This window comes from Sitophilus oryzae, unplaced genomic scaffold (assembly GCF_002938485.1).
Source record: "Sitophilus oryzae breed Bouriz unplaced genomic scaffold, Soryzae_2.0 scaffold_177_pilon_pilon, whole genome shotgun sequence".
Taxonomy (NCBI): domain Eukaryota; kingdom Metazoa; phylum Arthropoda; class Insecta; order Coleoptera; family Curculionidae; genus Sitophilus; species Sitophilus oryzae.
The window spans coordinates 1,970,736-1,993,435 of record NW_022146479.1 but is presented as its reverse complement, the minus strand read 5'-3'; the positions used below and the strand labels follow the sequence as shown (position 1 = coordinate 1,993,435).

The following is a 22,700-nucleotide window of genomic DNA, read 5'->3' as shown; positions in this document are numbered from 1 at the left end:
AATCGATTCTCCGATTCAAAACATAGTTAGTGATTGAATTTGGTTGTTCGGAAAAATGTTAGTTAGTGACTTTTGGCAGCAGTAGGACGATATTTTAGTTAGAAGGTGTTTATGGATGATGGTATCATATGCGGCGGTTAAATCGACAAGAGCGACTCCAGTGATCAGCTTCTCCTCGCATCCCCTCTCGATATGCTCTGTAAGAGCTAAGACCTGCCCAGTACATTATTTTCCCGGCCTAAAGCCTGCTTGCTGAGGAATAAGTTTCGATTCTACGATTTTCTCCATGCGTCTGAGAATCATTCGCTCGTAAAGTTTGTACAAATGACACAGCAGGGAGATCGGTCTATAGCTACTAGCCAGTTCTGGATCTTTGGCCGGTTTCAAGAGAGCTACAACTTTAGATTTTCGCCAAGATTTCGGGATTTTGTGGCTCTCGGTGCATTCTTGAAACAATTTCAAAACCCACATTTTTGTTGCTGGGCCGAAGTTCTTAATCTGCTCGGTACACAAATCTCTCTCTCCTTTCCTATTTCTTCAATCAACGATATTAAGGAACGTGATGGGTTAGACACCGATATCACCCCATATTAATAGACACGTTTTTAGTAACGGAATAAGAAATTCAAAACACATAATCTTAAAAAATATGTTAAAAGAATTGTGTCACACAGTGTTAATATTCATATAAAAGCAAATTAGAGGAAGATTAAATTTAACTTAGTGATACTGTACGAATTTTCTCGCTTTAAATTGTTATTGTATCCATCTAAATTTATTATATAAACAATCGGGCAAATTTACAGTAATTTTAAATGGAAGAGCGAGGACAGAATAATATATTATTAGTAGCGGTCCACAGAAAAACTAGTATGAAGAGGTATTATTAACACGAATGCTTCACTACACTCTGAAAAAAGATATATCTGCGAATGATTTCAATTAGTGCGCTAAAAGCAGATTTGTCACATTTTCACGGCAAGTTTTTTGCTCGAGTAATTTTCTCAATCGTCCTCTGGCTGTTTATACAATTACAACTTAATTAGTGTGAAAAATGCAAATCGACTGTTGCAACTAAGTAAAATTTTATAACAAATGCTTTTAAACAATCATATAAATATTCGCGTTAGGCGTAGAAAGAAAAAAGTAAACAGCTCTTTATGCAGTGTTTTCTTCCATTATTTATTTATTTGAATTTTGAATATTGCTCGTCAGGTAATTGTGTAATTTCCTTAATTTCTTTTCATAACTTTACCATTTTTAATTCATGTATATTCATACATACATCTTTTTTCTTATAACCATCTACTGACTAATTGCAAAGTGTACACAGTGCTTTCATTTTAATTTGCCCCATTTTTAAAAGGCTCTAAAATATTTATTTTTTGAGCTAAAAGGTCGGGTGACAAAAGAAATTGTAGTGTTTTTCGTTAAGTTTTATGCCGTTGAGTCAAAAATTGTATAAACTGTCAAATGTCAAAATTATTGACATAACTTACTTTTTTTTAGATGGTACATCCTATACAGGGTATCCCAGAAATAAGTGCAAGTATTTTAAGGGGTTGTAGATCTCGATAAAAGAAACATATTTTCTCTTTATCGTTTTTCAAATAAGTTCAAAATAACGGAGTTATTTTACTTTGAAAATTACCAAAAAAATGATTTTTTCATAAAATTTTGAGAACCACTGGGTCTCTTCTGGATTTTCTTTCTTTAATGTAATACGTGTGTTGCCATATTATCAAGAAATTCTTTTTTTTAATTAAAAACTAAAAAAGTTTCCAAATTTTTTTTCAAAAAATTTCGAATTTTCAATTTTTTTTTCACGAAGAACACCTCATAGGCGTGTTTCTGGGGTTGAACTATTATACTACCAGTTAAAATACTTCTGGGACACCCTGTATATCATTAAATATTTAAAAAGACCTTTTTTTCCTGATTACGAAAATATACAACACTTTCCCTTTCTTTTCATTAGTTTAGCGTAAATTCATATAAATATGATTAAAATTATAATGATTTATATATTTTTTTATATTATAAAAAATATATGTTCTGAGTTTACAGATCAGAAAATTTTCTATATCATAATACCGTATGATCGAAAAAAAAAGGCGTCAGCGATGGCTATGAAATGAAGATCGCTGTCATTTCCCAGCCAACTGGACACCATTCTTTTTTGATCATATAGTAGAACTATAACTATAAAAACCATGACCATTCTTGGAAAGAAAAATAATATACGCGGGCATCTTGATGTTAAAAATTATAATTTTAATCATATTTATACGAATTTACTCTAAACTAATGAAAAGAAATGGCAAGTCTGGCATATTTTCGTACCCGTCGTAAGTTATGTCAATAATTTTGATATTTGACAATTTATACAATTTTTGACTCAACGGCATAAAACTTAACGAAAAACACTACAATTTCTTTTTTTACTCGATCTTTTAACTCAAAAAATAAATATTTTAGAGCCTTTTTAAAGATAAAACAAATTAAAATGACCGCACGGTATATCAGGAACATTTGACTTTTTTCGACTTTTTTCCATACATAAAAAAAGTAGTAGTAGTAGTCATGAAAATTGGCGATTTTCGTTATGTCACCGATTTTGTTAAAACTGCTATTATTTACAAACTGTAAAGTGTAGAATAAAAAAATATAAGCCATTATAGTGCTACGAAAACAGTAATGGGCGTAGGGGACGTTTTAACCTTCATCAAAAACTAGCTACAACTAAAACAACTTCAGCTAAAAACAATAAGGATCCAAAAAATTGATTTTCTCACAAAACCAAGGTATAAAATGTATAAATGTGTATAAAACAATCTACATAAAATTTTCTACAAATACTGAAATTTTCATAATTTTTTGACTATGTTTACTATGTTTCTAGGACCTTTGAAAACGTGTAAAAAGAGCCAAAAATGGATATTTTTCGACTTTTTGTCATATACAGGGTCCGGCAAAAATACGTCGTGTTTCTGTAGCTCCTAGAATAAAAAACTTGGAAATTTTGTTTAGGTGCAAACCTAAAGTATGTACGAGAAATAAGTGTGAATTGGAATGATTTTTTTAAATTGAAAATCCTGTATATTATTGCATTTTTGGCTTTCATTCAGATCACTTTACATAATCCATATGAGTAAATATATTTCGATAGTTTCAGAGATATTAATAAATAAATAAAAATATATATTTTTCAGTCTTTGTTAAAAAAATTATTAAAAATACGCTGTGAAAACAAACCTCATTTCGACCACAAGGCCGACTAATCTATGGTTAATTATTAGACAAAGACAACAAAAAAAAATTCAGAGAATATAACCTAAGATATTTAATGTTTTTTTTAATGATTAATAAAAATACAAAAATTATAGGAAAAAATGTTGTTCTAGTTCCATATCGCGAGGAACACGTCCCAAAGTAAGTGCGACTGCTTAGTTCAGTTAAGCGATATAATTTATTTCCTGTTAGATAGCATAAATGGATGCAATCCGAAGAACTTCAGCAGTTAACTGCTTCAGAACCACTTTCTTTGGAGGAGGAATACGAAATGCAAAAGTCATGGCAAAGAGACGAAAATAGTCAGTTGCTAATTTTTTTATTTCTGTTAAAAAGTTATATTTGTTCTTTTTAGAATGTACCTTTATAGTTCTTTATAAAGAAAAATACGAAAACACTGGAGACGAAATAGGTGAAATGAATTGAAACAAACAAAAAGAGTTGTTTTTCAACTTCTCATTTATTATAGAGTCCATGATTGGCGACACAAATCTATTCTTTGCCACCCCAGATGATTGTATATGTGCCGAAGCTGAAATTATGGTAGCAGAACCGTGGGCTAGAAGTAGAAAATGTGGCTGGGAAGCAATGCTTCTTATGTTTCTATATGGCATAAAGTATTTGAGAGTTAAACAGTTTATTGTTAAAGTTTCTTCCGATAATATCCCGAGTATAAGCATGTTTCAGAAAATGGGCTTTCTTGAACTAAGCAGGAGCGAAGTATTTCAGGAAATCACTTTTAGTAAATTAGTCGACAGTACTTGGATACAATGGATTGAGATTAGTTTGAAAGGATATGAAATTATTAATAAAAGCACTAATATTTAAGATATGGGTTTAAATATACTGACTCATATGACTGAAATTTTTAATAGTATTTTATGTAAATAACCTATAATGGTGTCTTTGTCTACAATATTATGAGTGCCAAATGTGGCACTGACAACCGACTTTTAATTTCAAAATGGAAATCCAGTTAAAACCCAAATATCCACACTGTATAAAGCAAAACTACATGACCAGATTAAACGTACGGGGTCTAGAGAACGATACCGCAGACGCCCTCCGGGAGGCCATCAAGAAGATGACTTCCACCAATAACTTCAATCTCAATCTTGGACGCTGAACAAGGCTGGACACAACTAAGAGATGCGATTTATAAAACCAGCGAAGCAGTACTGGGAAAATCCAACAAATAGAAACAACCAGACTGGTTTAACAAAAAAGTTAAAAAGTGTCTGTTTTCTAATGTTTTTTATTAGTAGTACACATTTTAAGTTTTTACTTCCTATAATATAATTCCCATTAACGTTAAAAAGCGTTTCACTAAACATTATAGAAATGTGTACGAGTTACGTTACAAAATATGTGCTTTAACCCTTTTTGCGCGACGACCGCATCCTCATCCGTAGTGTAAGTTTCTACGTTATGTACCCTTACTTATTTAACTGTCTATTATTATATGGCTTTCTCGGAGATGCGAGTGATATTTGAAGTTTGAAGATGCGAGTGGTCAAGGATAGGTACCCTGGCAGCAAAAACGAGAGTTCAATTTTTAAAAGGATTATCCTAGATATTTAAAAACAAAACTGCAATGGAATTTGTAAAATTTTATGAAAAATATCACTGCTACAAATTTACCTAGATCATTATACTTACTATAGATCTCGGAAAATTTAGTGTAGAGCTTAAAGGTATAAAAATATACATATGAAAATTAAACAACTTGATTAATTCAGGACTTTCGAAATTGCTGAGGTTATGAATTGCTATAATTATGAAGATTCAGGTTGTAGAAGTGTTACAATATCTTCTATTTTGACTTGTTCAGGTTGATCTACAAGGTCCCAGTTACTGGAATTAAACATTATCCATTATCAAAAATACATTACGAACTATTAAAAAACATACTTAAAATCCAAAAGCGGAGCTTTATCATCAATTTCTATTTCTATAAGATCTCCTGGCTTTGCTATATTAGTTTCAGATAGATCGGCATTTCTGGAAACAATAAAAAAATTAAAACAATATTATTAGTAAAAGTACATTTAAAGACATACTCGAAGTCATAGTGCATGCCTTCATCCAAAGTTGGAGCGCCATCATCAATTTCCATTTTTATAAAACTTTCTGCATTTTCTTCATTCATTATAGATATAGATTCATCAATTATTCTGAAATTCATAAAATAATTAAAACGGTGAAATATGTGTCTGAACCTATTTAAATGAATAGATTTCGAAGAGATATTTTTTAACACCAGTGAGCGGCGCACAGTGGATAGGGATATAGCGGTCATAAATAGAAAAAAAATACTTTAATAAGTAATTTGTAGCCCAGCTGCTTTATTTATGGCGAAAAGAAAAATATCTATAGATTTTTCTATAATTTTAATTGAATTTTAGCAAAACGCCGGTCTAATTATGACTGCAAAAATTATTTTTTTGTAAAGCGTGTCACTTAATAATATCGGTAAAGGTACACACCTGTAGATTTACCGTTATCGCTTAGTAATGATTTCTGGTGAACTCCAAAAAATGTTTTTCTTACATTAACAGCCCCACGCCCCCTCCTTTAAAGGGTGAACGTGGGGGATGGGTTTTGGGAAATGTTTGGATTGGATGAGCATGTGAAAGGTGAAAGAGATAAGTTTATAAATTCTTTAAAAACCACTTCTTGTATCAATAGCTGTTTGTTTAGACCTTTCTTAATAAAAAAAAAATTCAAGTTCCCCCGTGAAAAAATAAAATAACAAGATACTAATTTAAAAATGGGATCCAAAAAATATATTATATGCGTGCAGACGAAGAAGTGTTTATAATTTAATTATGTTTGTAAAAAAGTTTTATTTTGTAAATCAAGTGAATTCCATACTTAAGAGAAACTTTAAACAATACTAAAATAAACCTAAAGTACCTATAAAATTAAAAAAAATATATATTTCACAAAACAAAAAAACTAAACCACCATTACAACTCTGAACGTAAAAGTAGAAAATAATATTTATGTAAGAAAACATATTCTCAACCAACTCAGTAATATGTTCTATAAAAGGAGTTCTTTGGCTTCATCATCCAGCTCTAAACATTCACTTTTCTTCCACATATGCCGAAATGCAGCCAAATAAGGGTCAGAGGATATCAGGAGACAATTAAAAACATCTTGATTTGTGGCATACCGTGAATATTTTCGACTATTAGACAGTTAAAACAAGGCACAATACGTATACGTATCTCTCGACACGTAACGCAGAAACCTACGTTACGTCTGCCGTTGCGTTGTCGTGTAAACAAGAGTTAAAGCAAGTATTTTGACGTAGGTAATGCAAATGGTACATTTATAATTCTAAATTATTTTGTGAAACAATTTATTTAATTTTAAAACTGAAAATGGATATATATTATTCCATTGATTCCAGATTAAATTTATAAAAGTTCGAAGAAAATTATAAATGGAAATTATTTTATTACAGAAAGTAGCCCTTACAACTTAAAATGCTCTTAGTAATAAAAAATATTGGAAAACAGACACAGTTATATGATTATTTATTAGATTCCATCTTTTAGAATCCTCATATGGATTTTGGCTAAGAACTAGCATTTAATTAAATAGATTCCAAAATGAGTTTATTATGATACTTAATATTTTCATACTAATTTATTGTAATAAAATATTCCCAGTTCTGTCACACTGACCCCAAAATTTATGAAATAATTACTAGCCAGTTGTGGAAACAAGGGGAGAACCACAAATGGTACAATGTGTATCCGACACACAAGCCGAAGCTACATCGGAAATCTTCGAGCCACACACGGTACACAGTTCTAGGCTCTTGCGCAATATAATTCTGTTTAGTGATGGGTCATTTAATAATTGTTACAGACCGAATCGATCGATTTATAATTTGTAATACGATAGAATAAGAACTTTTTTACTAGTTTTAATTTTCGAAAGTTTTGCAACACTAAATAATATCAAATATTTTTTTTTACTTTTTAGTATATCGGCAGACCATTTTTTGTTTATAAACAAATACATTCCTCAAACAATATTATTTGCGATAAGAGGAAGCGTCGATAGTATTTTTTTGGTATTTTGAAAACTATAAAAATATGGATAAAAACGCCGTTTAAAAAAACATGAAAAATAAATACATAATAATAATTTCAGAACTTTCTTAGTAACAGTCCAAAAGTAGAGAAAACCTTTTCTTTAAAATATAAAAAATAATAATCATCTCGGGTTTTTTAAAGCCTCCAGGAATATTTAGATTCTTATTTGCTATCACCCTTGTTTATATATTAATAGTTAGTCAATGAGCCTGTATAAGTCGATGCTGCCAACTGGTGGCAGAAATTAAAACGTAAAAAGGGGCGGAGACTATTGAATTTGGCAAAGAAGTAGGGACTAGGAATTCTTCGAATTTAATTCTCGGTAAAGAATAAAAATATCTTATCTGATTCGAACCGAATTTATACCTCAAAGCGTTATTTACATTTTTTATTTTTGGACATGGATTTATATTTATTTTGATTTTCATGGCCACTTGTTGGATACTAAAGTATTATATTAGGTATATAAATATTTTATTTTTGATGGATAAATAAAGATTTTGATTTAGATGGATAATTAAAGAATATAATATGAAACTATACCTACCTACGTCTGTAACTTTGTAAAAAGTGTGGCGGATTTAACATAATGTTTTTTTTTAAATGTAACATCCTATTTTATTTTAGATTCTGCGTAAAATTCTATTACTTTTTTTACGTATATTTCTTGTATAATGGTGTAACCTAAAACTAGTTTTATAATATTTCAATTTGTTGATGAAGAAAAAATATTAGATATTTATATGTAGATATTTAAGGTAGAGCTACAGGGTGTTCAATATATATTTTTGAAATTCGACTACGTATTTAAAATAGAAAAATATCTGCAGATTCTTTCAATGACGCAGCCTATACTGAGTGTTTTTTCAAAAGCGGTTCACCTCTATAACTTTTTTATTTTTTCAGATAAAAAAATTAAATTCGGGGTTTACCAAATTCGGAATGTTAGTAGGTATATAACATAAATCGAGATTGATTCGTATTCCGTTAGTTTCGGTCACTTCCTGTTTCACCGGAAATGTATACGAGTACAACATTTGATTTTTAAATGGTACCCTCAGTATTTTTTATACTTTATTTGATAGAAAATGACATTCTGAATAGAATGACATATATCATATGTCAACTTTTGACATTTTCAATTAAAAAAAATAGCATTTTAAAATTCAATCTAGTGTCATGGCTGTGTTAAAACCATTAATTTTTAATCAAGGAGCTTCGGAAAAATTGATTTGATCGTCTAATATTTTTTGTGTCTTTTCCTTTTTGGTACCTGGTAAATAGGTAATTTGGTACCACACACTTCGTATATCGAGTCAAACTGTCGTTACCTTTACGACCGGTTACATGTTGTTTTTTATCATGGCACTCTAGATTGTAATTTAAAATACAATTTTTTAAGTAAATATGTCAAAAGTTGACATTAAATTATTCTATTCACAATGCCATATTCTGTCAAATAAAGTAAAAAAATACCGACGGTACCATTTAAAAACCAAGTTGTAGTCATTTCCGGTGAAACAAGAAATAACCGAAACTAATTGAATACGTCAATCAAGCCACTTTTGAAAAACACCCGGTATATTATATTTTTTTCTGATAGATTTTACAAAATTCTTCAATTTCTATTAATAATGTCATATAACTATATAAATTACTTTAATGCTTAATAATAAATAATTTTTGTTTTGTCATGGCAAAACTTGTTATAGTGTAAATGAAGTAAAAGAAGGATAAAAATTGAAAAATTCAGAACAGATTGCAAGCTGTATAGAGTATAGATGTACTTAATATACTTTCTTAACAAATGTTGAAAGGTTTTGTAAAAGCACTAGAAAAAATAATAATATATAGGATCAGCCAAAAAAATCTGTTTGAACACAGTGTAGCATCTAACTCCAAGTATTTTTACATATATCTTTTTCTTCACCTCTGTAAAACACTCCTACCAAATTTGGGTAGCCCAACTTCGGAAACAACTGACAATTATGTAACATAGGAATAATTTTTTTTGCAAATACTAACGTTATTTATAAAAAAAAAGTTATAGAATTTTAGGCAGAATCGAAAATAAAATAAAAGTTATAAATAAGAGTTTTGCATTAAAAAACATGTTACATTATATCCGCCACATTTTTTGAAGCACCCATTATACTCAAAAATAATATTTGAACTGTGTCTCTTAAGATTCTCTATACCCTTTTTTTTGAATTCCCAAAACAAACGAGATAATTAACTTTATTTATTTCCTGATATCTCATTTTATAATATTTCGGAAGAATCAGTCAGGTATCTTATTTTTATAATTATTAGAAATAACTCGGATTTAAAGGATAAGGGATATGTAAGTGTATACGATAAAAAAACGGCGTCAGAGGTGACTTGGAAATTAATATCGATGTCATATATTTGTACGTAAACAAATAGACGCCGTTTTTTACGCTCATACCGCATAAGAAAACAAATTTAATAAAACAAACGCATTTATTAATATATGTATATAGATTTACATGGTATGAAAAATTCGCATTATAATCTCTGAAGGTCCTACCATGGTCCCACCAATGGTTGGTTAAAGTGGCGAGTACGACCACTTAGCAGTCACACCTATAATAATTTAATAAAATATGAATATAATAAACAAACTTATTTCTTTTAGATTTTTTAAAAGCGAGTTATATGTGTTAAGTGGTTTTTGATTATTTTAGACTAAATTCTTTAGACATATGATTATTTTAGACCAAATTGTCTGCCCACTCAAACGTCTTTCAAAATTATAATGTAGGAAATTCTTAATATGTTTTAATTGGGAATACTTTTAGAAAGTTTCATTTTCACCAAACAAAACTACGTATGTATAATAAATTGCAGTATAATCAACTATAATGCATGATATATACTGGTGGCGTCAAAACTAGATGTTGGGTTTTTCTCGATTATTTCAAAGAGAACTCCACATTTTATGACATAAACGTAGTTTTTTCCAACTTTGTTTTGAAAAATAATTTTTAAATCCAAATAATCGATATTTATACAGTAATGTCCTGTTTTGGAATACATAATTATTTTCAGCTGCAGCGATAAAATAAATAATATTTACTGATACGCTAAGTAAAAAAATAATTAGGAAATTATTTTAGACATCTAATTCTTAATTTTTGTCGCTGATAAATATGTAGATACATCACTTTTAACGACAAACCTACTAATAAAAATTGCGAAAAACAAATCATGTTTATTCTCAAAGAGACAATTTTGAGAACAATCCAATAACTATTAATCTGGGATATAGATCTTAACAAAACAAAAGTTGGATAAAAGATTTGTTGATTTATGATATAAAATACAGTGTTCCATTTGAAATAGCAAAGAAAAATATAATATATAGTTTTGACTCATCCTGTATATAATACAAAAAAAATAATATAAAGAAAATTTAATCATATAAATAATTTAGGAATTTAGCATATTTTTATATAATTATATGAAGAGAACATTACCTTAAATTAGTTCCAGTAAAAAACTTCCATATTACTTATTTTTAACTTAGAAAGGGCTTTAAATATATATTTTATTATATAAACAAAAAAATTTAATCCAAAAATGGTCAAAATGAACTCTATACGATTACGACATTATAGTATTTTCTGGAATGACAATTTTTTGACAAATTCACCAAGAAAAAATAAAAAATATAGCTTTTCTTTTGACAAACTATACAACTCTAAAGTAAATATGTATTTAAATCTACGAATCATCCTGTATATCTATAAAAATACCTCCCTGTCAAATTTACGCTACTTTTGCATGCAAGCATACCTATTTTACAAAAATATGATTTGAGTGAAAATATAAAATAGGAAATCTGATATGAAGCTTTATCTAAACACAGGGTTGAGTGTAGATAAACAATATTTTACGTTATTAATTAAGAAAAATTATAAAATACACAATATATCTGACAGTTCCAAAAAAGCAAAGTAAGAAATGAAACATAATTTATAGCATAAAATCAGTATTTTTTAAATTTTTAAGTCAACTGGCCATTATCGTTTAATCTATCTATCAATCTATCAAATTTAATGTTTATTATTAAACTTATCTCAGACTCTCTATGAGGTAAAACTCTAAGATAAAAACTCTAAAAACCAAGAGTGATTTAAAACAAATTTATATGAATTTAGAAATAAATATGAACAGTATTTACTCACCTGTAATACAGATGCTTTTTGTTTAATTAAATATATTTCAAAATATTATCCAGCAGGTACAAAATACACATTACACATCACGTAAACACAACACATAAAACTCATAAAATAATAGTTTGTAATCCAAATATTCAAAAATACTGTTTCGTTTCTTCGTGGGGGACGAAAAAATTGATTTTTTTAATTATTTAGATATGCATTAAGGTATATTTCAACTCAACAGCTTATAAATAATTATTTTTTAAGACATAACCTAAACGAAACGAAATCAGAAGTCGAGAAAGATAAACAAAACTGCCGAATTTAGAAACGAATATGACTTTTTTTCCTTTTTTCTTGTCACAGTTGAAACAAACAAGGAAAGCTATTTTCGTAAACATGCGTGAAACGTGCTAATAAGTAGCCCAATAGATGTGACCTCGCGCCCTTCCATTTTTGAACGATGGGCGGGTTTAACGGATTCCCCTCAAAGAAAATCGTAGGGGAATACAAAAATTCAGAACGGGCAAGGCGCCACCTAGAAGACGGGCTTGTACTAAGCCCTCATTGTACATCTATTTATACATAATCAAGGCTATCACTAAGCGAAAAAGACAATTAAACGATATGGGTTTAAGAGGAAAAAAAAATATGGTTACAAATTTTATTCAAAAAATTTGTTGTTTTTTTTTAAACCAAAGCTACTACTATTTAAAAAGTTTAACAGTGTGTCATATAGTTTAATTTTTCCAAAATCACTTATGGCCGCTCTTTAACATATGCAAGAGCCACTGTGCGGCGGACGAACTTATAAATAATTTACAATATAAAATTATAAAAAATAACAATAGGTACAATTTATAAAAAATTTCGTGAGGAATTCAACGAGTCAGGAGAAACTTTCGCAAGTATCGCTGTTGTCCATCGAAAATAAACCTCCCCAAAACATGTCGGAGCATCCACGTTTTTATGATGACGTAATTGATGAATTTGCAAAAAATTATAGAATAATCGAAATACATTACAAATAGGTTAATTTCTAAAAATAATTTCCCTAACTTAAAATTTCACAGCACGCCCCTGATTAAATTATTTAAACATGTATTAGTTAATATAGCGATGTAAAAGTAATTAAATAAGAAATTCATCAACTCTAATTAAAAATATACTTACTTATCAGATGTTATGCTGTTTTGAAAATGTTTTTCACGTTCCTTGTCATCAGCGCCGGTAAGGTCAACAGTACGGCTTTCACTGTAATTTAATAAGAATTAAGTAATGTAATAAAAATTACATTAATAACTTTTTCTTAGTCTACAGAGTTCTTTACGCTGCCAAAAAATAACCTTATTATTGTGATTCTTGGCTAGCTACGTTATTGCTTATGTTGTAATTTGACAAGAATTTCGGTAATAAATAATCTCTACAGTATTGCAACCTTTTAAGAAAAAAAAATCAATTTCAGCAAAATTTTGAAGATAAAACTAAACCAATAAATTAAAAATTATTGTCTGTTTGATTATAAGGAGCAGATTATATCAAAAATGTAGCCTAGATTTCCAGGTTTTAGACTTTTTATGAGCAATTCTTATAGTCTCTCCAACGAGTCAAGGAAGATTTCGACAAGCGACATCCAAAAAATGAGACAAACTACAATTTATCTGGGAATTAAAATGACAGACACAATTGTCACTGTCATGGATCCTCTCGCTGTGTAACGTTATGTTTTCTTTTGTATTTAAGTAAAACACAATATTATTCCCGAAGTTATAAACTTCTTATTTATTTAACATGCAGCTCTGTGAGTCCGCCATGTTCATTACTTTACAACAACTGAGTGCCATAGATTATATATAAAAGCTATTTCGTAATTACATAAAGTATCTGTGGTTGCCTACCCCACACGCTGGACAGACTATATCAATAAACTTACGTGAAGTCAGGATGGTTTTTGACAAGATGGTGGCGTAAAGAGGTATTTCTCGTATATTTTCTGTCGCAGATCGGACAAGTATACCACCGTCGTTCTTCCCGTGATAAGTGAACTTGCTGGTGGCTTTTTAAGTATTTGTTCTTTTTCGGTTTGTAGTCACACATGGTACATTTATAGACTCGTTTATTCAGTTCCATAGTTCTACAAATAATTTTAAAATATTACAATTATGACGGTACAGAACAGCGTTTCTTATAGCCCTATATTCTTAGCATAGAATTAATACTCCTAGAAGGCTAGTAGAGTGGGAAGTCCATCACGAAGAAAGAGAGTAAGTAATAGGGCTTGGACAGTAACACGCTTGCGCGGGCAGATACAAGGTATTTTATTGCATACAGTTTCTAGGTAACACTGTTGCCAAATGACGAAAAAGCTTCTGCTTTACGTGAATTTTAATTATCCAAGGAAAAAAACAAATACCAAAACTAAGCATATTCCCTAAATATTTTAGTTAATATGATTTTTTTCACAGTTTTCGCCTGGAAGTTTTCATTAAAAGTAAATAAAAATTAAGAATGTTGTGCTTCTCAAAGACGCGAAACGATGCTTAATAATTATAATACCGTATGATCGAGAAAAAACGGCGTCAACGATGGCTATGAAATGAAGATCGCTGTCATTTTATATGTAAATTTATATGGGAAATGTCATTGATTGCCATTTCCCAGCCAACTGGACGCCGTTTTTTTGTCGATCATACGGTATAATTTAATAATATAATATTTTTAAGACAGATATATTAATATTATGTAATAAGTTTGTATAGAAAATTTTGAATTTGTTAAAAATGTATGTATACATAAAGTTTACGAGTATAATACATTTGAAATTTAGTCTGGGGTTTTCACTAAAAAACTTACTTTTTTAATTACATTAGTTTGGTTTGGTAGGTGGTAATATAAACAAGAAAACTGATGACATGTTGGCAAATATCAATCACTATGATAGCTACTATAATCTACTACTATGATAGTTACTATATATCACTTCTTAATATCTATCACTTCTCAATAAAAATCGTTTTATTTTTAATTAGATATCTCATAAGGACTTCAACTATGTAAAGGAAATAAAAGAGAAAATAAAATTTTTAAGCTTGTTATTTTTAAACAAAACAAATATTACCCATCTTTAGTGATTGATTAAAATAAATATGGAAAACAAAGACCACCCAACTAAGTTTTGACGCCCGAATGAAAATCACCTATTCTATTTTTAGCCATTTTTATTGTGGTGTAGCGCTGAAAATCAGAATTTTATAACATAGTAACAGTATCGGATCGTTTGGCATCAATGTTAAAATATCGAACATCGCTGGAAAATATCGCTGGAAACATCGATAGACAGCGCCCGACACCAAGAACAGTTAACCTAATAGGACTGCTCATTCAGCCAAAAGTGTCCGCCAGGTGCATGCGAAAACTACTCGCTTTGTGACGTCATTGTAGCCCTTGTCATGGTTATTAGTCCTTATCCGGCAACCAATAATACACACACGTGCATTATTGGTTACCGAATGCAAAACGTTCATTATTTAGTTTATTTATTTAAACACCTTATATGTATGCAGTATAGAAAATTAACTGTATAAATCGTATTAAATACTCGGATAATGCATTTTTAAGAACAGCAGTTCCCAGCATCACCTTTTGCAAGTATTCTTTTTAGAGTACTTCCATATTTTGCTTTAAAATAATTAATAAACAAAATCGTGCGCACTTAGTATGCACTTTGTCACAATCCACAACACAAAATGAACGTATTTATACACTCTATAGCTCTAAAAACTTTAAAGACACCTTTTTCACATTTAACATTGACAAAATAATTAACTCAAAATTTCTCAGCTGTTATTTTTATAAGTTTACCATAGGCAACTAATAATACACACTATCATGACAAGGCCACGAAGGCTTTGACAAGGGCTACAATGACGTCACAACTGTCAGCTGAAGCGCGGGAAGAGGCGAACGTACGTCTTATGAGGATGAGCAATCCTATTAGTTTACCGTTCTTGGCCCGACACTACTTCGTGTAGTAAGCATGCGCAGTAGTTACCTATCCCTATCGTTTCTCTCTTATACATAGACTTGTTGTCTTCGCCTCTGTTGTTTTTCTTCATGAGTACATCTGATTATGTGCTGTTATATACTAGCCTTCTAGGAGTATTAATTCTATGATTCTTACAGTGCCAGCGACATAGAACAGAACAGACTCTCGGGAATGTACGAAACCGTGTTTCAAAACAAAAGAACAGAATGTACGCAATCAGTGTATCAAAACAAAAGCGAAAACCTTTTAAGGGATGATTTCTTAGTAAATATAAAGGGGATTTCGTTATACTAAGGGTAAAAAAAGGGCTGACAAAGGTTAGTTTTGGGTCGAGATTTACGTATGTAAGAAGAGTAGAATGCGTTTATAATGTACTAAACAAAGAGAGAACAGTAAAAACGTTGCCAAACGTATGAAATAAACGTGAATAAACCGAGAAACTGTGCACATTGCTAAGAGAGGTGGAAGGGGATACAGCAGATTCGTCGCAGTCGACCGGTCGACCCAATGGCAATCAGTACTTAAAATTCTAGGGAGAGGTGTTGGTGTCATCACGATCTAATTACGTCTCGTGATACTTTATTTGTTTATTTATTAACGAGTCGTTCTAATTGTTCCTATAGCTTAAAGTTGTTTAACTGCAAGTTAAAAACACTTGCCCTTTTGGTAAAAATAAGTGGAATTGAGTTGGTGTTCGACAGCGGTCGCGCTATTAGAACTCTGAATTTAAAAATCGATATCTCGAAATCCATCAGAAATAATTGATCGCAGTTTTATTCAAAAACTTTCTTAATATTTCTGCTACATTTTCTTCGCTGACAGTATGTGAAAATCTTTATAAATAAATCTCTATAAAAAATCTTTATAAATCTTTATAAATAAAAAAATACACCATTGCTATGCTCTAAAAGTAAATAGACGTTTTTTTTTAACTAACCTATCGATTTTTTCTTATTTAAACATCTTGTAAAATATCCGAACTTCAAAATAACACAAGAAGTTTCGATAACTAATGTGGTTCTTGAGTTATCGCGTGTTGTGTTAAAAAGTTGAGTTTCTAAATTAACGCGATTACTGACGTTTTCTCGTTATAAAAAAATGGACACCTTAACGATATCCTTATAATTCCATTTCAGATGCTCAGAAGCATAGATAATGATTTTATCTAGTTATTTCTTCGAAAAAAAAGAGTCTTTTGAAAATAAGCGGTTCGCGATCGTAATTTTACTTTATTTGATAGGGAAAGGCGTACCGGAAAAATGTAGCAACGCCGCAACAGCACACCGTCGCATTTCTCTCACTCCGACTTAATAAGATCCTTATGCGATGTACTTCCACACATGTAAATACCGACCAAAAAGTAAGAGTTGCCAGCACAGTATAAACGTTGCATAACAGTAAAAAATGACATTTGCAGAACGAGAGATAATTTGATATTTTTCCGTGTCATTCCATATTTATTTATAAATTGTTTGTGCTTGTGTTTTAGAAAATGCCTTTCTCTACTTAAACTGTTCCACTAATTTATTAAATATCATACTCATGAAAATGTTATAAATATTAGGTGTTAAAAAAATTAAAAAAAAACAAATAAGACACTTACGGCTCCAACTTATCATGGGATGTTACGCTGTTTTGAACACGTTCTTCTTGTTCATTGCCTTCCGCGCCGGTAAGTTCAACAGTACGACCTTCACTGTAATTTAATAAGAATTAGATTAATAATTTTTCTCAGTCTACAGTCTACAGAGTATTTTTATGCTGCGAGAAAGTGGAAAATATGTTAGAAAGAAAGAACACCTGGAAATAACCTTATTATTGTAATCATTGGCTAGCAACGTTATTGGTTATGCTGTAATTTGACAAAAAATTTCGGTAATAAACTTTGAATAAAAGATTAAAGAAGGAGCATATCAAAAATCTTAGATCGAACGCAACGGGGCCCTAAAATGGCCGACTTAAATTCCGGTTTATCAGTGCCATTCTAATTTTATTCAAAACGTGTAAAAATATGATGTAGGGTAGACGTGGGGTAGACACAATAATTTGCTGTTTTATTTTACGTTGTGAATAAATGTTGGTAGTTAATAAAATTGTTATAAAAATATATAATTCTAATAAAAATAGATAAGTTACAATAATTATTTATTAACATAAACATCCCATACGTAAGTCAAATTGACGTATCTAAATTCTTTGTCATCTAATCTTTGACAAGCAGTAAATAAAAGCAAAGATGCAAGAAAAAGTATAATTACCTAGTTAATTTTAAGTGAATCTCATAAATGATCGGTTTACTACACGTATGTATATTACGTTTACTAGCGAAAAGTTATTCCATTATTTCCCACGATTTTTGACCGAGATCTACCGTGCGCTACACAACCAACTAATTTACAGTCTTTTTCGATAAATCACAATAGTGTCACTGTTAATTTAAGTTCTGCCACAATTTCCTTCTAGATTTACTACCTTTAAACAACTATCAGTAGTAGAATAAATAATAAATAACATAAAATAAGATTACTGAGCTTATGTATTTTAACAAATCCACAAAATTCTAAAACAAATTCAAATGTATCAAATAAGTCGTCAAATAGAACTGTCAAGGATCCCCACCCTAGAGCCCTTTGTCCGTCTACCATGCATGAATACATGGATAGCATTATACTCCTTCCTTAATCTTTTTATTCACAGGTAGTAAATAATCTCTACAGATATTTGAACCTTTTACGAAAAAAAAAATTCAGCAAAATTTTGAAAATAAAACCAAACCAATGAATTACAAAGTATTGTCTGTTTGATTATAAGGAGCCAAGAATCTAACCATTTAGTCTAGGTTACCAGGGTTTAGATTGTTTATGCGTAATAATTCTTATATTATGTCTGTCCAACAAGTCAGGGAACATTTCGACACAAGACATCAAAAATTAAACAGAAATTACAATTTGCCTGTGAATTAAAATCACGTACACAATTGTCACTGTCATGGATCCTCTCGTTGGACAGACTAAAAAAATAAAAACAAAAACAAATAAGAAACTTACGTCTCTAACTCATCATCGGATGTTACGCTGTTTTGAACATGTTCTTCTTGTTCACTGCCTTCCGCGCCGGTATGTTCAACAGTACGGTCTTCGCTGTAATTTTATAAGAATTAGATTAATAATTTTTTCTGTCTACAGAGTATTTTTATGCTGCCAGAAAGTGGAAAATATTTTAGAAAGAACGAACACTTGGAAATAACCTTATTATGGTAATCCTTGACTAGCAACGTTATTGGTTATGCTGTAATTTGACAAAAAATTCGGTAATAAACTTTGAATAAAAGATTAAAGAAGGAGCATATCAAAAATCTTAGATCGAACGCAACGGGCCCCTAAAATGGCCGACTTAAATTCCGGTTTATCAGTGCCATTCTAATTTTATTCAAAACGTGTAAAAATATGATGTAGGGTAGACGTGGGGTAGACTCAATAATTTGCTGTTTTATTTTACGTTGTGAATAAATGTTGGTAGTTAATAAAATTGTTATAAAAATATATAATTCTAATAAAAATAGATAAGTTACAATAATTATTTATTAACATAAACATCCCATACGTAACTCAAATTGACGTATCTAAATTCTTTGTCATCTAATCTTTGACAAGTAGTAAATAAAAGCAAAGATGCAAGAAAAAGTATAATTACCTAGTTAATTTTAAGTGAATCTCATAAATGATCGGTTTACTACACGTATGTATATTACGCTTACTAGCGAAAAGTTATTCAATTATTTCCCACGATTTTTGACCGAGATCTACCGTGCGCTACACAACCAACTAATTTACAGTCTTTTTCGATAAATCACAATAGTGTCACTGTTAATTTAAGTTCTGCCACAATTTCCTTCTAGATTTACTACCTTTAAACAACTATCAGTAGTAGAATAAATAATAAATAACATAAAATAAGCTTACTGAGCTTATGTATTTTAACAAATCCACAAAATTCTAAAACAAATTCAAATGTATCAAATAAGTCGTCAAACAGAACTGTCAAGGATCTTTACCCTAGAGCCCTTTGTCCGTCTACCATGCATGAATACATGGATAGCATTATACTCCTTCCTTAATCTTTTTATTCACAGGTAATAAATAATCTCTACAGATATTTGAACCTTTTACGAAAAAAAAAAAAATTCAGCAAAATTTTGAAAATAAAACCAAACCAATGAATTACAAAGTATTGTCTGTTTGATTATAAGGAGCCAAGAATCTAACCATTTAGTCTAGGTTACCAGGGTTTAGATTGTTTATGCGTAATTCTTATATTATAGTCTGTCCAACAAGTCAGGGAAGATTTCGACATATGACATAAAAAATAAAACAGAAATTACAATTTGACTGTGAATTAAAATCACGTACAAAATTGTCACTGTCATGGATCCTCTCGTTGGACAGACTAAAAAAAAAACAACAAAAACAAATATGAAACTTACGTCTCTAACTCGCCATCGGATGTTACGCTGTTTTGAACATGTTCTTCTTGTTCATTGTCTTCCGCGCCGGTATGTTCAACAGTACGGCCTTCACTGTAATTTTATAAGAATTAGATTAATAATTTTTTCTGTCTACAGAGTTTTTTATGCTGCTAGAAAGTGGAAAATATTTTAGAAAGAAAGAACACCTGGAAATAACCTTATTATGGTAATCCTTGGCTAGCAACGTTATTGGTTATGGTGTAATTTGACAAAAATTTCGGAAATAAACTTTGAATAAAAGATTAAGGAAGGAGCATATCAAAAATCTTAGATCGAACGCGATGGGCTCCTAAAATGGCCGACTTAAATTCCGGTTTAACAGTGCCATTCTAATTTTATTCAAAACGTGTAAAAATATGATGTAGGGTAGACGTGGAGTAGACTCAATAATTTGTTTTTTTTTGTCGTTGTGAATAAATGTCGGTTATAATAATTATTTATTAACACAAACATCCGATATGCTACTGAAGCAGGTAAGTCAAAATGACTTATCTAAATTCTTTGACATCTAATCTTTGACAAGTAGTAAATAAAAGCAAAAATGCAAGAAAAAATATATATAATTAGTTAATTTTAAGTGAATTTCATAAATGATCGGTTTACTACACGTATACAGACCGGACCACCGTAGTAGTAACATAGGCAGAACCGGACGAATTAGCGTATACCGGTCCGCCGGATAAAAAGCAGGCGAAAAAATGCGATAAAATAAAAATAGGTAGATATGTGATAAGAATGTTTCAGAATTTGTATTTATTCGTGTTTTAATAGCCTAAACGAATACATAGATTCTCGCGACAGTTCTCGTGTAAAATTTATTTTTTAAGTAAAATGATGGATGTTTACGAAGTTCGTGAGAAAATTCAAATTGTAAAATGGTATTTCCAAAATGGGTCTTATCGGAATATACAAACAATTTTTCCACAAACTTTTGTAAACAGGCCAATTCCATCTTTACCTACTGTATCAAGAGTTATTAATAATTTTGACACCCCTTTTTTTTCTTAAAAACTTTTGTGTTTTTGTGTTCCCACAAAAACACAATCCCACAAGCCTGACGTGTTGATTAATAAAGAACAGGAGTTAAAACAAGTGTTCATTTGTGCTACCGCGGATCAAAATCCTACGTTTTCAAGTAATCAAATTGCTGAGGTGCTTGTCCTGCCCACAATGCCCGTATTGTTCAAGAATATTTGAACAATACTTTTCCCAACCGTTTAATTAGTGGATATGGAACTATCTTGTGGCCCGCTAGATCACCAGATCTTTCTCCCAATAACTTATTTTTGTGGGGTTATGTAAAATCCAAAGTATATGGTCATAATAGGGCTAATAATCTGGATGAGTTTCAAGTAAAAATACGAGAGGCTTCCCAAACTATTAGCCCTAATATGTTAGCCAATGTCAGACGGGGATTTTACGACCGCCTAGGCTTCTATCTAGCACAAGAAGATGGTCTTTTTGAACACTTGTTATAACTTTTTCTTATTTAGAGTAATATTTTAGTTTTTTTTTGGGTTTAGAGAATTTATTTATTTTTAGTTTTGGCTTGTAAACACACTCAAATAATAAATATTTAAGTATTTTTATTTTAAATGTTACCTTAAGTGAAGGTAAACACTTAAAATGAAAATAATAAATACTCGGTCGTATTCCTAGTCTGTCACGACCGACCCGTCCAAGCACAACTGCAACTGCGTACTGCCTGACCAGCCGACTAGCCGGCAATCTGGAGTACGAACGCAAAACGGATAAACGTAAATTCGTCCGGCAACTTGCTATGTTACTAGTAGCCTGGTCTTCTCTGTATATATTATATTATAGTAACTTACTAGCGAAAAGTTATTCCATTATTTCCCTCGATTTTTGACCGAAATCTACCATGCGCTACACAACCAATTATTTTAGTCTTTTTTCGATAAGTCGCAATAGTGTCACTGTTAATTTAAGTTCTGCCGCGATTCCCTTCTAGATTTACTACCTTTAAACAACTATCAGTAGTAAAATAAATAATAAATAACATAAAATAAGCATATAACATATAAAAATATATAAAAACATAAATAACCTATAAATGAGCTTATTTTGACAAATCTACAAAATTTCAAAACAAATTCAAATGTGTCAAACGAGTCGTCAAACAGAACTGTCAAGGATCCCCACCCTAGAGCCCTTTGTCCGTTCACCATGCCTGAATACATGGATAGCATTATACTCCTTCCTTAATCTTTTTATTCAAAGGTAATAAATAATCTCTACAGATATTTCAACCTTTTATGAAAAAAAAATAAATTTCAGCAAAATTTTGAAAATAAAACCGAACCAATGAAATACAAATTATTGTCTGCTTGATTATAAAGAGCCAAGAATCTCTAACCATTTAGTCTAGGTTACCAGGGTTTAGATTGTTTATGAGTAATAATTCTTATATTATAGTCTGTCCAACAAGTCAGGGAAGATTTCGACAGACGACATCAAAAATAAAACAGAAATTACAATTTGACTGTGATTTAAAATCACGTACACAATTGTCACTG

General features: G+C 30.5%; 2 protein-coding genes and 1 long non-coding RNA gene across 31 annotated transcripts in view; 1 reads left to right on the top strand and 2 right to left on the bottom strand.

The window, feature by feature from the left end:
* The first annotated feature begins 3,284 nt into the window (after positions 1–3,284).
* On the top strand, positions 3,285–4,780 carry LOC115882537 (N-acetyltransferase 9-like protein). The gene is made up of 4 exons (XM_030900689.1): positions 3,285–3,432; positions 3,484–3,593; positions 3,647–3,703; positions 3,761–4,780. The coding sequence occupies exons 2-4, from the start codon at positions 3,497–3,499 to the stop codon at positions 4,117–4,119; spliced, it is 513 nt and encodes a 170-aa protein (XP_030756549.1). The 5' UTR covers positions 3,285–3,432; positions 3,484–3,496; the 3' UTR covers positions 4,120–4,780.
* A 106-nt stretch (positions 4,781–4,886) lies between these two features.
* LOC115882536 (zinc finger protein 236-like) overlaps positions 4,887–22,700 on the bottom strand; it is a 108,429-nt gene continuing 90,615 nt past the window's right edge. For 22 of the 29 annotated variants that reach the window (XM_030900658.1, XM_030900669.1, XM_030900675.1 and 19 more), the window contains 8 exons: positions 20,122–20,214; positions 18,686–18,778; positions 17,242–17,334; positions 13,527–13,727; positions 12,767–12,847; positions 5,352–5,465; positions 5,203–5,292; positions 4,887–5,145 (listed from right to left, as the gene is read on the bottom strand). In XM_030900658.1, coding sequence (XP_030756518.1) covers positions 5,067–5,145; positions 5,203–5,292; positions 5,352–5,465; positions 12,767–12,847; positions 13,527–13,727; positions 17,242–17,334; positions 18,686–18,778; positions 20,122–20,214 — 844 coding nt within the window. In that variant the 3' untranslated portion in view covers positions 4,887–5,066. Of the gene's footprint in view, positions 5,146–5,202; positions 5,293–5,351; positions 5,466–12,766; positions 12,848–13,526; positions 13,731–17,241; positions 17,335–18,685; positions 18,779–20,121; positions 20,215–22,700 lie in introns of all 29 variants that reach the window. The other 7 variants (XM_030900677.1, XM_030900680.1, XM_030900683.1 and 4 more) reach the window with 4 other exon arrangements.
* On the bottom strand, positions 9,874–11,969 carry LOC115882538. The gene is made up of 2 exons (XR_004050201.1): positions 11,615–11,969; positions 9,874–10,010 (listed from the first exon to the last, which is right to left on the bottom strand). It is a non-coding gene; the product is annotated as an uncharacterized LOC115882538 (long non-coding RNA).